At 35.4% G+C, this 15,245-nt stretch overlaps 1 protein-coding gene across 4 annotated transcripts in view; it reads right to left on the bottom strand.

Moving 5' to 3' along the window:
• NBAS (NBAS subunit of NRZ tethering complex) overlaps positions 1-15,245 on the bottom strand; it is a 190,137-nt gene that overhangs the window by 24,311 nt on the left and 150,581 nt on the right. For all 4 annotated transcript variants that reach the window (XM_074861544.1, XM_074861545.1, XM_074861542.1 and 1 more), the window contains one exon: positions 2,644-2,783. In XM_074861544.1, the coding sequence (XP_074717645.1) occupies positions 2,644-2,783 (140 nt within the window). The remainder of the gene's footprint in view (positions 1-2,643; positions 2,784-15,245) is intronic.

Here is a 15,245-nt window from a genome sequence, read left to right as displayed (position 1 = left end):
CATCAGAGTGCACTCTCAGGAAGTTTACAGATGACACAAAACTGGGATGCCTGATGCAGCAGACAGTTGTGCTGCCATTCAGTGGCACCTTGAGAGGCTGGAGGAATGTGCAGAGATCAACCACATGAAACTCAAAGGGAAATCCAAAGTCCATCCCCTACATGGGAAGAAATAACCATCAGCACAGGCTGAGAGCCAACCAGTTGGAAAGGAGACTGGACAACAAGGTGACTGTGAGTAAGCCATGTACCCTCACAGCAAAGAAGGGCAGGAGCATCCTGGGCTGCATCAGGAAGAGTGTTAGCAGCAGGCTGAGGAAGGTGATCCTTCCCCTCTACTCAGCAAACATCTGGAGTGCTGAGCGCAGTACTGGGCTCCTCAGTACAAAAGTGACACAGATATACCAAAGTGAGTCCAGTAAAGCGCCACAGAGATGACGAAGGGATTGGACTATCTGTCCCACGAGCAGAAATTGAGAATGATGAGAGAGTCGGGACTCTTCAGCCTTGGAAAAAAGAAGGCTTGGGGGAATTTTATCAATTGTATAAATACCTGATGGGAAAGTAAAGAAGAGGGAGTGTGGCTCTTCTCAGTGATGCCCAAGGATAACACAAAAGGCAATGGGCACAAATAGAAACACAGAACATCTTACTAAAACATAAAAGAAACCTTTCTGTCATAGTTGTGGAGTCCCCAAACTTGGAGATATTCAAAACTCAACAATGCAATGGCCTTGAGCAGCCTGCTCTAGCTGACCCTGCTTTGAGCAGAGGGGTTGGAGTAGACATCTCCAGAGATGCCTTCTGACCTTCACTATCGTTAAATATATGAAAATCACAGAATCTCATATAAGGTTGTGAATTAATTTGCCCTGTTCTCTTGCCCCTTATCTTACCCAAATTGATTTCTTTATGTCAAAATTGTGACTATGTAAATGCCTAGGAGCTATACTAACTACTTTAGACCCTAAATGAGTTACGATACAGGTGATCTAAGTATTTTGCGCAAATTTTCAGACTTCACAGAACTAAGAAGCACCCCACCTCTGAAATCTCATCCACTTACTTGTGGATTTAATCCAGTTAGTTGTGACTACAAATCAAATCACATTTAAACATTATTTTCTGTTCTTCACTTTAGGAAGTCAGCCTGAATGAACAGAACAGCAAGTGGGAGATAAAATTAAATAATTTTTAATTTCCTCTGTTACAGAGCTGTAGACAAGAACTGTCTATATACAAGAAGGGTTCTCATTTCACAAAATCTTTAGTCTTTCTGTTCAACCCAAAGAAAAAGAATTTTGCTAATTGCAGCAATATTTCATTTGACCCTTTGTTCCATAAATTTAAGCCTTTATTTTTTTTTTTAATCTAAAGACTACCTTAAAGTTTGACAGTTCGGACATACTGTGAGGCACCCAATTTTCAATTACAGTTAAAACAAAACTAAAAAGGAAAGTTAGAATATGAATTTGCAACAGATCACACAGCAGTCCTTGTACTTCTTAATGCACTGAAGACAATTTTTTGCTGTCATAAGGCCTTGTTAATGTTCATACAGAAATTGCAAACAAACTGCAGGCTTGAAGGCAAATAACCCTTACAGATTACCTTCTAATGGACCAGTTCTCTACAATTACACGAAAGAGCTATTCTTCATTAAAAAAAAGCCTTAACTATTCTAACAAATTCATGCACATAAACACTTTGGGGAGTGTAGTCCTAAATTAAAACAGGTTGCAGTCAGTACCCCACAGTAATCCAATGGAAGCATCATTTAATGGCTCTAACCTAACTACTGTCAGATAAAACATGGCACACCATACTTGCTCACCAAAAATTTATTAATATTATTGCTCTCCTTGAAAGGTATGTGACTTTTGCCTCATAAGATAAGATTGTATCTTAGAAGTGTTCATCAGTTATAGAACAGTTAAACTTTTTACATTTAAATGTGTTCAGAAAGTCACAGACAAAAACCAAAGAATTGGTAAAAAATAATGTAGTCAAGATGTTCCAAATTAACACTTTCAATAAATCCCTATTCTGATGGGTGCAATGCTGAAGTTTTAAATAAGTATTTTCATTTTAAATTATTGGGCTAGGATATGTCTGCCCTCGTATATATTCTTTCCTTTTGGATACTTTATTCAGAGATGGAAATAATAGATAATGGATCTAGAAAAGAGAAGCACCATTGCTTGTGCCACTACCTTCACAGACCTCCTGCAGATTATCTGCCACAGCCATCTGAACATTAACTTCCAAGAGATTTTTCTGCAAAGTATAACTTTGAATGGAAAAAAACAGTCAGAACTTTTTATTCCTTTTTATGGATTTTGTACATACTGCCAAAAATAAGAGCAAAACACTTATCTTTAAATTTAAGTAGATAGAAACCCTCCTGTGCAACAGTTCAGGCAATAAAATATTTTTCTGCCTCCTCCATGATACATAGTACATATGTATATATAGATTTTACAAGAAACTGATTGATTCAATTCTGCTTTAAATAAACCATTTATTTTTCTCAGTGTGAGGTCATACTCCTCTTTGCCATGTTTGAACTCATTGACTGAAAACTACACAATATTATCAAGCAAGAAGACTCTTTTGTTACACGACTGTTTGAAGAAATGCTTACCTGTTGCTCATGTCCATTGGTGGCCAAGCTTGAAGAAGTAAACCCAAGTGCTGAAACTCAGACAAACTGTGACTAGACTCCAAAAGTCTCAGGAAGAGATCACATCTTTTTTCTTCATTTTCAGTATCTGTTATCTCTACCTTAAAAAAAAAAAAAAAAAAAAAAATCAAACAGAATTTTTTTAAGAAAACAATGATTTCAAAGCAATCAATAAACTATCTGTGAAGGACATCACTGTTGTAAAACAATGCAGGAACACAGCAAAAGTAATTTACCTAGAAACCCATTTTCTTACTTCCCATTTTCAATTACATACAAATAAAACAGGAGAGCACGCAGCAATGGGGAATGACTTAGGTGTACATTCCTAAAAAATTTAACCCCACACAAGTACGTTCATTGATTAGTTCAGATCTCTGTGTTCTTCAACCAACCAAAAATTCCTTAAATTTCCTTTTCTCAATCTACAGACATATATACATACACACATATATGTATTTTTAAGGAATGGGAATGTCTAGTGCTTCTCTAATATATATTATACTCAGTCACCTATGAAAATTCAATTTACAGATGAATTTACAGCATCTAATCTTTTTTCCCCATAGGAAAGAGCCCTGAAAGATGACTCTAAATTAATTTACCCAGTGAAGAACATTTGCTGACAGGTACTGTAATATCTCTCTGTATAGGTGTTTGAACCTAAGAAAAACAAAACCCCATACCCCATCAGCAAGCCACCAGACAACTCAGGAAAAGTGTCCATCTAAGTTTAAAACCTGCAGCTTCTGCTAGGACTTGAATTCACTTCAGTTGATGACAGGTTCTTTTACAGATAATTACTGCTTGCAGTTTGCATGGTAAAAAAGTAAAAGGTAAAAGGTCTGACTGTTGAAGGAAGGTTGCTATAAATGAGAACCAACTTGCTACTAAATGAGAAGCAGCTTCTGTTTAAAAGTTTGGCTATCGCACCAGGAGGGCTTTCAAAAATGAAATAGCTATTCGCTGTCTACCTGACATACAAAAGTTCTTGGAGTTTAAAAATAATTTGTTACAATAACAAGGTAGCTTCCTCTGCATTATTAACACATTCTAACACTGAATTTTTCCTCCAAACTTCAAAAAGTTCCAGGATATCAAACGCGTCAGTTTCATCTTATAATTCTACTGAAGATACACAGCATTAACTGTTAACTTTTCCATTTCAGCCCAAGTAGTTCTAAGACATCAAACACGGACAAAGTTTTCCTTAGTTCTACAGCTACTCTAAAGATTAAAGATGGCATTCCCACCTTTTCAAAGCGACTCTGATACATCAAGGGCAAATTTTTCAAAAGAGGTTGGAAAACAAAGATTACTGATGCATTTACTGAGTTGCCTACCTAATTTGTGACTTTAAAATATTTAGTGCTGAAAAACTGTTTGTTTCTGTCTCCAGGGTACACCTGAAAGCACCATATACTAAAAATTTTCGATAGTGAAGAAATGCTTCAGACATCTGTCCATTTAAAACACTTCTCTGTACTGCAAAAGTCACATAGCAGACAACAGTTACCCACTTGTAATATCCCTAAATTCCATCTATACTTGTTAATACAAAATATTATAAATCTTCAATATTGAAAACACAAGGCTGAAAAGAGAAGGGAGAAGAAGAGGAAAGGGTGACACTGACATAAGACATGCTAACCTCTAAGGATCAAAAATATTTAGCAAATTATATACTATCTAGACAACAGAAGCTCTCACATTGCTACCTACTTGCTTTAAAGATCTAATTGTCTGAAAAAGGAGTTCGGGGATAGATGAAGCATTCCGGATGGTCCACTGAGTACATTTTAATATATTTGCACAAACAGCATGTTACTTCAAAACACAGACTAAATGTTCATATCTCTCTAATGGTAACTGTAAAAATGGCAAGAAATGGCACAGACAATATTAATAGATGAGAAAAGCTGTCACAGAAATTGAGCCATTAGTAGCAGAGAGTAAATGAGAGCAGATTGGACACCCTATTCAACATGAACTGAATTTCAGTAATTCTGCCTAATAATGCATCTTTAGACTTGGATTTACATTTTTTTATGAGGTTAATTAACTTAACATTATAATGTGCTGACAGCTGGATCCTTGCAACATGATTGCTCATAACAAAACACATATTAATACAATCAAAATAAATCAGAATTAAATTTCTATTCTCTAACATAGTGTGCATTTCTGCAGTATTTCTTTCTACAATGGCCTTTTTTCAAGTCGCCTACATTTCCCACTAAGAGTAATAAAGTGAACTTTCTAGTGTTAGTTATTTATATTTTTTAAGGAAACTATTGAAATTCACTTTTTATATGGCATTTTAAATGCATGTGACTTCCATTAACTGTGAAATAGGTGAGACTAGAAAGTAGCAACATAGTGTATAAGCATGCATACTTTTAAGAGTGCATGTGGTAATTTAAAATTGCAGCACTAAGGATAAAGGAAATTGAAGGTTAATTAAAGAGCAACAAATGGAAAATATCTAAGTGTTGAAGGGTAGATGGTAAGTATGATTACCTTCAAAAAAATGACTAGTCTTATCCTATCTTAAACTCCCCACCCCTCCACCTTTTAAGCCCTAACTTTTTTCCCTTCTTTAATGTATCTTATGCTTCTGCTGCACCTATCAGTCATCCCTCTACTCCACATACATCTGTATTTCAAGTATGTTTTAATCATTATTTCTCCCCTGTGACAACGTGGTTGTTAAAATAACTTTTTTTTTTGAAAAAGAAAAACTGAAATTCAGATGTAAGCCCATGCTTCAACACCAAGAATGCCTGACTGTGTATGATAATGGTCACACAGTTGACTGTATCAGGAATATTTTTCAAAAGTATTCCTGAGTTGAAAACTTCATCAAATACACACTGGTTCTGCAAAGATTGTGTCCGCACTTCACATTACACATTGATAAGTAGTTCCACTGGTTTCAATAAGATTGCACAGTGCCTAAAATTGTACCTTCACAAATCAAGGTGACTGAAATGTATGCATGATTTGCCCACTAGCATCACTAGAAAAACCTTAAGAAGCAGATGATCAACACTATGTACCAGAAATATAAACAATAAAACATTTGAAAACTTCATTTCAAGGTACTGTTATTCCTATAAAACAGAAGAGTCTATTTTAAGCTAAACATCAGTAGAGATATTATCTGCTATGAAGTAAATCAAGACACTTGCCTTAAATGGTTTCTGCACTGCTTTATACTTTGAATGACAAGATACCTTGCCCTGTGTCTAATTCTTTCCTTATAACTCTCCAGAAATAGAAGTTACAATCAAACCATGAAAAAAAGTGACAGTTCCTTGCTACAAGAAAGCAATATTTTGAAGCAGCACACTGGAATGACGTTTTTTTAATTTATATTTATCATACATATATATGTGGTTGTGTGTATGTATATGTATACACAGAACATGAGTTTTCCTCTGTATTGTTTTATCTTTCTGAGGCTGAGGGAGAGCATGGCAAGGAAGCAGCCACGTCTCACAGCAGAAGCAGATCATGCTCTGTATTAAAAGGTAGGAATTTCATCTTAACAGAGGTGGAAACTAGCTGAGATGAAGTTGCCAAGGTTAGTCAAGCCTGTTGTTTCGTTGCAGTAACACAGCAAATACTTTTAATTGAACACTGTTTGTAGCAACTCCGGATGATCTATTCAGATGACTCTGCATGTTGTAATGCAACAAGGCAATGCATTTCTACAAGTATGATCATCTTTAAAATCACGGTAGTGGGATAATACAACTCAGCTTCCCATCCCCCCCCCCCCCCCCCCTTTTTTTTTTAAACAAAAACTAAAACCATCCCTCTAAACCACTCAAAGGCTATGCAAAGATAACCCACCATGAACTGCTCAGAGCCCTGATAGCACAAGTGCTTGTAAAGAATAACCTGTCACTAAACAGAATAATAAGGCCCATAGCCAGGCAGTAAGGAGTACACTTGAACTTCAGATGATCCCAAAGGAACATGAAAAAAGAAAAACAACAAAAGCAATGAAAAGGAAAGCAAGGTCTTTCAGTTTTAACAACAGATTTGCTCCATTCTCTCCTGATTTTCCCTAGTTTCATGCCTTCTCTCTGTGGCAGTAGAACACAGCTGGCTTCATGTTTTTCATTAAAATAAAAAGCTGCAGAAATATTTACCACAATGGGAAAATCAATTAGGGGAACTAATCTTAGAAATTATACTCATGATAGATCATAAAACGAAATATGAATTAAGTAAAACCAAACCTTATGTTAAACTGTTAAAATATACAGCTGCATTATCAAGGGACTATGTATGTTTAAAATCAAGAATATGCAAACAGCTGCACATGCTAATGTCCCTTAAAAAAATATATAGTAAATTCACAAAGCAAAATACAGGCTACACAAACACCACCAAGTGTTGTTTAGAACTCCATTAGATATTACTAGCTGTCTGAACCAGTGCAAACTCCTCCTATTTGTATGTTCTCCTCCCGAGCACTTTGCTTTTACATCTTTTCTCCGTTTCTCCTGTTACTAGGTAGCGGTTGTTAGGATGGCCCATAAAGGAGTTATGACTCGTCCCATATTACCTTTGTTAATAAAGGCAAAAATCAGTCCACTTTTCTCAAACATTGACAACGACAGAAAATTAACCACATTTCTGAATGGGAGTGCAGACTGCAGATGCAGCCTGTAGGAGCTATAGCATGTCCTATTTTCTTTGTATCTGAAATATATTATTTTGTGTGTCTTTAACCATAGCCACACAATACACTTCATTGATTTACGTGCTTTTAGCCATCAGAACAACTATTTTTCCTCAAGTAGTTATAGTCTGCTTACCAATAACATAGACTTGACATAGCATCTGTTCAATCACCCATTCTCTTACAGGGACAGTCTTGAACTGCTGTAACTTGCAAATCTTAGGAAAACTAAAACACTTGATGAAAAACGGAGTCCATTTATTTGTCAAACAATTGGCCAAAATATCTCAGTTCTAGAATCATTTTGCTAGTAGGAACTTATATCAGACAAGATTTCCACAAGCTTTCTAAACCACTTGGTTTTATATATAAAACATATGAAGTATATGGCATGGGTGCTTTTACTGCTAAAGTATAAATAAAAAGAGGAACCTGGTGGTTGGTTGAGATATTTGTAATCTCAACAGTACATTATCTGAGCACAAACATATGTTTTATCTTGACTTCAGCCATCCTGAGCAAACTTGGAAAGCATGTTCTTTCTATCTAGTGCTGAAATAAAAACTTAATGCACTTAGAATCCCTCCTCAAATAAAACCTCAAACTGTTCTGCCTGATGATAAAATCTTTCAAAGATTTATACAGTTCTCTTCCTTCACAGATTAGATCCTATTAGATGCCCAAAATATTGAAACCGCTCAACATGCTTTATCCACTTCCGGTGCACAAAGTTTTGACTCATCATCTTATTCCATGGATTTGTTATTGCTTTATAGATACTCATCTCATGTGAAACACATGAAGGAGTCCAAATATGAAAAGTTCCCTCAGAAGTTTGTTCTGTAGCTTTTAGAAACCTAGTATTTTTAAAAAAATATAAGATGATACACCTGAAGAATGAAAAAGTTAAATAAAGCTGTGGACATTACACATGACTGATAAAGAAAACCTTTGGCACGTCAGTCCGCAGGATCAGTTGTTTAGTTCAGTACATTATCTCACCCTTGAAATTGAAGTTAGTTTAAAATCAGTATTTGCAGCAACAGAGGAATGTTGCTCTATCTAAATTGTGTCCCTGAGGCATAGATATCTACTATATAATGTTCTTCTGATCCTAAAGGACAGAGACATCTCAGGAGTTGTAAATGCTTTATTGCTAAAGCTATATAATTTGAGAATCTGGTGCTGACCGACCTGGCTGATAACCTACAAAGAGTTTTGTTAAAAAAATGGAAATGCCAATAAAAAGATCCAGCCAATCCAATCCTCTCCTTCCCCTGCGATAAAATGCAAAACGCTGCCTACTTACATATGAGAATGGTGAATAGGAAAACTAAAGCAGACAGGCATCCATCTCCCTCTGACCAACAAAATCTGTTCTGCAAATTACATTTTTACTCCCTGGGAGTATGGCAGAACCATGGTTTTTAATCAACAGATTTTGTTCACTACTAATGTTCTAAGGAAATAATTGATAAGGGTGCTTGTAATGAAAGAACTGAGATGTAGAAATCAGAAAAATATTTTCCTTCTTTGTAATTGTTTGTTTATTGAGAAAAGCTACCTGTCTGCTTAAAACCAGCTCCCTGTATTAAAGGCAGAGATATTCGTGGTTTCCAAGAGCTACAACCAAAAACCTATCTATGTTATTATAAAATTAATTTTATTACATCCACCAGACTGTAAATGTAAATATTTCAAAATATGTTCATGTTCGCCACTGCAGCATAAATTTGAATTAATACGGAATTGAAAAAAGAAAGATTAAGCAGACATTTGAGTAGTCTCTTATTGCTATGATACATTTTCAATTTGTCAGTACACCCTGGTAAAACACACTGTTTCTATCTCCCCACCCCAAGATCTGGTGGTAGAGAATTCATCTACGCTGCATTTTTAAATAATAGGCAGACCTGACATGGAAGATTTTATTTGGATTTGAGACAGGGAATGCTGATGCTGAAACTTGCTTCCACTCATTAGACAGGGCTTAACATGGTTTATAAACAATGACCGAAAGGATTGTTATCAATTTGATAGAATTTCTGTAATTGCCATCTCGGTGTGCTGTTCATGGCACAAAAACACAATAGCCTTGCCTTAAGGAGTTTAGAATCTAATTAGGTAAATCAGCAAAGAAAATACTGCCCTTCCTACACAAACAGGCCAGTCAGGGTTGGTCACTGCCGAAATTAATCTTTCCATTTTGTGGGTTAACCTGTAGTCTGTCATACCCTATTCTGCTGGTATCTGTGTGGCTATTGAAAAGTCTGCACAAACATTAAGTTACTGAAACCTACTTCCAGTACAAGGCTGCAAAGTTAAAATCTTGTTACAAAGGACATATAAAATTACAAATTAAGTGAAACAGATATTTAAAAGTTAATTACTCACATTATGAACACAAATGTGAAAAATCACCAGTAAAACAAACTGCAAGTGTACAACTGCTCCTGAAACTGTATAGCTACTGACCCTGTAAAGATCAGATCAGGAGCTTTTAAAGGCTATTACTTATTTCATTCTCTTCAAACTGTTTCAAGATGCTGGACAGCCTATCAACCTTGATTTTAGACACATTATATCCTTCGAAAACAAAGCAAAACCGCAAGCACATACTGAAACATCTTATTTAAGATCTTTGCATCCCAGAGGAACAGTAAACCCTTTTTAAAGGCAAAACCAAAAGTGCTGTACTCCTCAACACACTACCAGCATTCCATTATTTCTAAACGAGATTTTCTTTAAAAAGAAAACTTTAATGTTGTGATTGAGAGGGAAATACTCAAAGACATAACAGAGTCAGGCTGGGGACAGCAGTAACAGGCTTGGAAGAATAAACCACCATGTTATTCATGGACCTGTCTCCCAGTGTAGTGGGAAGAGCACACATGATGAAAGGGAGTCAAGAGTAACCATGAGAGCAGAGCTGTAAGCTTGGGCACGGACAGTTTGAGATATCTGGTTAAAGGCAGGTTAGGAGGAGACCTCACATATAGCCATACAGAAGTTAAAAACCAGTGAACATCTTTTGTTGAGACGTTCACTGGAGGTCAGAGATTCCGAGAAAGAGGAAAAGGGGGTAACTACTACTCCTTCTCCTTACTGTTTTTCCCTCACTATATTTATAGTCTCATTCTCCAGTTTAAGAAATTTTAGTACTGGAGGAAGCCATTATTGCAATCTATTATGATAATCTACATATGTCTGTGCACAAATTTATCCAATAATTTTGCACTAAAATCATAAATTCTGTTTGAGCTGGAATGCTTCCTAATAGACTTATAGTCTTTTGACAAGTGTAAACAAGTTTAATATCTTTCTGGTAAATTATTCCCACCTATCGATCAAAAGGTAAATCTTCCTTATTTGATTTTATCAAGATTCCACTTACTTGATCTTGCCACAGTAATACCTGAATTTACAGCTTGTCTACACAGAGCTGTTTCCAGTTCTTATTCCTAATTAACCCACTCGACCCACAGATGAGGGCAATATTGGAATAAGATTCATATATACTTTTCCTTTCCCTACTCTTCTTCCCATGGCTGTTTTTTTGGCCACTGCTGGAGACAGAATACTGGGCTCATTTGGGGCTTGATCTGAACCAGCTCGACATTTTTACATACTCACACGCTAATTAAAATTTACATTATGAAAACACACTGGGCCAACAATATTTTGTTATATGCAGTTTCCAAGTAGAATTGAGGGAACACAGGGACTCAAATAAACTTCCATATGTGAAACATGCACTTTCACAATGTAGCTGAACAGGAGTCAACAAGGTCAAGAGAAAGTTGCTTCTCAAAGATATATTTTGCAGACTTCACCTCAAACTTAGTATCTCCTTCAAATTCTTTATTAAAATTTCGAAGTTTAAACAATAATGTGACCTTTCACTCTATGTCCTAGCACCATACTTCCATGTACCGAGTTAAGGGCAATTAAGAAATATAGTTTAAAGAATGCATTTATACAGCATATACTTAACCCAGTTAATAGAAAGCAACAGCTTTATTAAGGAACGTCCACTTAAAAAACCAACAGCAAACTGAAACCAACAAAAAATAAAAAATCCCACCACATTCAAAGTACTGTTGACTTCTGAAGTCAAGAGTTTTGCATGGCAAACTCGGTGTTCACAATGTTCGCAACCCTTCTACCCAAAGCTGGACTTCACATATTTAAAATTATGATGAATGAGTGCTGACCACATATGAAGCCTGTTGCAAACAGATACTTAAGGGATGTCAAATCTTGCTCAAACTGAAGCCAGTGAACAGGCTAAGCAAGTTATGGGATTCAAGTTTAAAAACAAATCAACCAGAAGCCTATTGGTGGTGAATTAAACAAAGGCCCAGCCACATGTTGAGTTGCTGATCTTGTAGACATACCCAAGAACTTTTTCCTTCTGAACTGATTTATATATTGTTATATTGTTATATATATGTTTATATATTGTTTAATTCCTTATCTGCTTGATATGCAGCTCACTAAAAAATACATATAGATTCAGTAAACACAAATGCGTTGCCTAATGCATAAAAATGCATAACTCATGCAGAAAATAAAATCCATTCATTTGTATTCTGCAGGAGACCATGTCCTAATGTGCAAATACATTTCAGCACAGATAAAAACTCTGAAGACTGTACATAGATATTGATAGAGAGATAAGGGCAAATAAAGAAGAAATTATGCATTTGGAAGATTTATGTATCTAGCTAGCTAAAACTGAAAGAGACAGGATTAACATAAATGTAATTTAAAATGTATATTGACTAGGTGTCAGTTAATAGGTAAAAATTTGGATCTATGTAAATCAAGGCTAAAACTAACATCTGTGCAACACAAGGAACTTAAAAACATATAAGTCATTTTACTTGTATGTGCCAGCTACTAATCACTGTTTCATATTTCATCATCTATAATATAGATACTCTACATTTAGAAAAGAAAAGGTTGTTGGAAAATGCAGCCTGGAAATTACAAGATCTTAATCCTTAAATATTACTTTTAACTTTAAACTGTTAAATTAGCGTCAGCTACTTTCCCTCATACCTTGTGCAAGTGGCTTCTCAATTTACCTTTTCTGATCATTGCTACCATCAAGAAGCAGTGCATGCACAAGCTCACAGTATTCAACTGAATGTACAACTGGTGTCTTGATAATCAAAGTCTGCAATTCTTATTAATAGAGGGGAAATTATTTGAAAAGCTGTTTTTATGTAAATGAAAACTTGTCAAAATTAATCGTTCCAAAATGTCATCCTGCAGATAGGCTAAACTGACAAAGTAGAAGATGCATTTTTGTAAAGAACAACCTACAGTAAAATAAGATACCCTCTTTTATGAGCAACAGGTTGTTGATGTGGACTCCAATTTTAAGTAATATTTCAGTACTACTATTTTCAATTAAAAAAAAAAAAAAAAACAGACTTACGTTTTTAATGCAAAATTCCTCTATTGTTTATCCATACATGACTTAGACCAGCAGCACTTAAGATACCATATGGATGGATACCACAAAATTATTTAAGCTGTACAAATTGAAAGAAATTAGTAAGTTCTGTTGCAGCCATAAATATAATGAGAAGAAGGTAGGGCAACATCATGCAACTGTCACACCAAATGGTGTTACATAAGCACTGCAATTGGTGTTTTTCATTTCGATTTGATGTAGTGGAAGTCCTAGCAGTCAGTCATCACAGCTGAGTCCCTATGTAATAATAGCAACAACAGGGAAAAAAACCCTCACTCTCTCAATCAACATGAACCATCAGAAATTACTACAAAGTAAGAACAATTTTAAGAATACCTGAGAGGGACTCCTCAGATGATAGAGTTTACAGTGTCAGCTAACAAGATGATTGATGGAATAAGATAAGACTGTGTGAAAAAAAGCATGGCATAAACTGAACATCACAGTTCTAAATACTCACTTAAGATATTAACAAAATAATGCCTAAATAAAAACAGTTTTATAATTTATTTATATTTTCAAAAGGCTTTTAACAACATCCCATACCAGAAACTACTGAAGAACTTGATCTGCTAACAGGAATAAAAACACAAACAAAAAAAAAGTTTATGATCAAGAGGTAAAGGTAAAAAATACAATTTCTCACGATTTTATGACTGCTTCTTTGCTTATACAAATTAAATTATGCTTTTGGAGGACTGCAAGCATTGAACAAATAATACCGCACGCAAGTGAGCTAGCTTATGTTTGTCAAGGACATTGCAGAAAGAAACCTCCAATTGACTTAAAAAAAAAAATCTAGGGTAAGCAAACGACCATATGGTGGCAAATAAAACAACAATGGTAAAGCCATCACATTTTAGAATAGGCTAAATTAGCTGCACCAAGACAAAACAGGAACTTGAGCCTCACAATGAAATTCATAGACCTCTGGTTAACGTACAGCTGAAGTCAAGAGAACAATCAAGGTGTTGGGATGCATAAGCATGGACTGTTAATTTCCCCAAGGACGTCACATTCACTCCTCCCATTATCCCCTTTCAGAAGGTATTCTGCATATCACAGTGGGCTCTGATAGAGAGGGGAGAATAGTTACAGACTTATAAAACACTGTGGATGAGGTAACATGACTGGAATTGTTTACTTATATTGAGTAAAGAACAGAGTAAGGAAAAAAGTGATGTACATAAAACAGAGCAGGGACTTGATTTTCTGGATTTTGCTACCCTATAAAACATAGAACAACACATACCAAATCACATAAAGAGGCAACAAAAAAAAGAAAATCCTTCTACAAAGTTTCAGCATGTTTTGCACTCAATGCTGTGGAGCATACCAATGCCAAGAATTTAGCAAGAGACACCCAAGGCTGAATCACAGTTGATCCACCAATTTCTTTGCAACATATAATACAACCCTGAATACATCATTAATGAGCTCTTAATTTTTCTGAAACTGAGATAAAAGCTGAATATGTCATGTTTAAACGATTCTCCACTCATACCTTCATTACAAAAGACCTATTACAGAAAGTGAATTATCCCACATGAATCCACTCCAGGCCACTCTTATCTTCCTCTGAGCAACTGCTGCTACCCACAGAATACCACAGTACTCAGGGCTCGATTTGAAACCATCGTGTTCACTCATGCTATACTGCTTTTCTCTCTACTCTGATTATCCATTTTACTTGTGTAGTTAACGGAAAATATTTTGTTTGCATCTTATTTAATTAATCACACACGCTACAATTAATGTTCCCAGAAAAAATACATTTCACATGTTCTCATATGGATAAATTGCATCTTCAAGGAACGGAAATTACTGTTTTAAAATATTAATTAAAACTTAAATTAAATTTCTTAAACTTAATTTTTATGCATTACCAGTAGAGAAACAGTGTCTCTAAAATTTATAAACAACATCATAACAAATTTACTCAAAGTTGATAGGACTATAAATCTTTCTTCTAATTAAGCATTTTTCACAAATAAAAGATGGCTGAGGATTAAACAGATACAGCCCCTTCACTTGATCAAGCTAAATACAGGTCATTGTCACCCGATAAAAAGACTTCAGCAAAATTACCTGGAAATTCTTAAATCTCACTGTGCTTTCCAACCCCTTATGTTTAAATCTCTCTGACAGAAGTAGAGGCAATTGGAAAAAGTTGAAAATCACTGGATATTTGACTTATTTCTTTATGAAGACATATGAAGAAACATATAAACAGATATAGAGTTTTCATATACTGGGGGAGAGGAACAAAAGAGCAATGGAGGCTTGACAGCCATACCTAAATTCTCAGAAAGCCATTATATTAATGTAGACATTACTAAGGTTGCTGAGACACATAAAACTTGCATACGGCATACACACTGC

Source organism: Strix uralensis, chromosome 3 (genome assembly GCF_047716275.1).
Source record: "Strix uralensis isolate ZFMK-TIS-50842 chromosome 3, bStrUra1, whole genome shotgun sequence".
In the NCBI taxonomy this organism is placed as follows: Eukaryota; Metazoa; Chordata; class Aves; order Strigiformes; family Strigidae; genus Strix; species Strix uralensis.
This window is presented reverse-complemented; position numbering and strand designations above follow the sequence as displayed.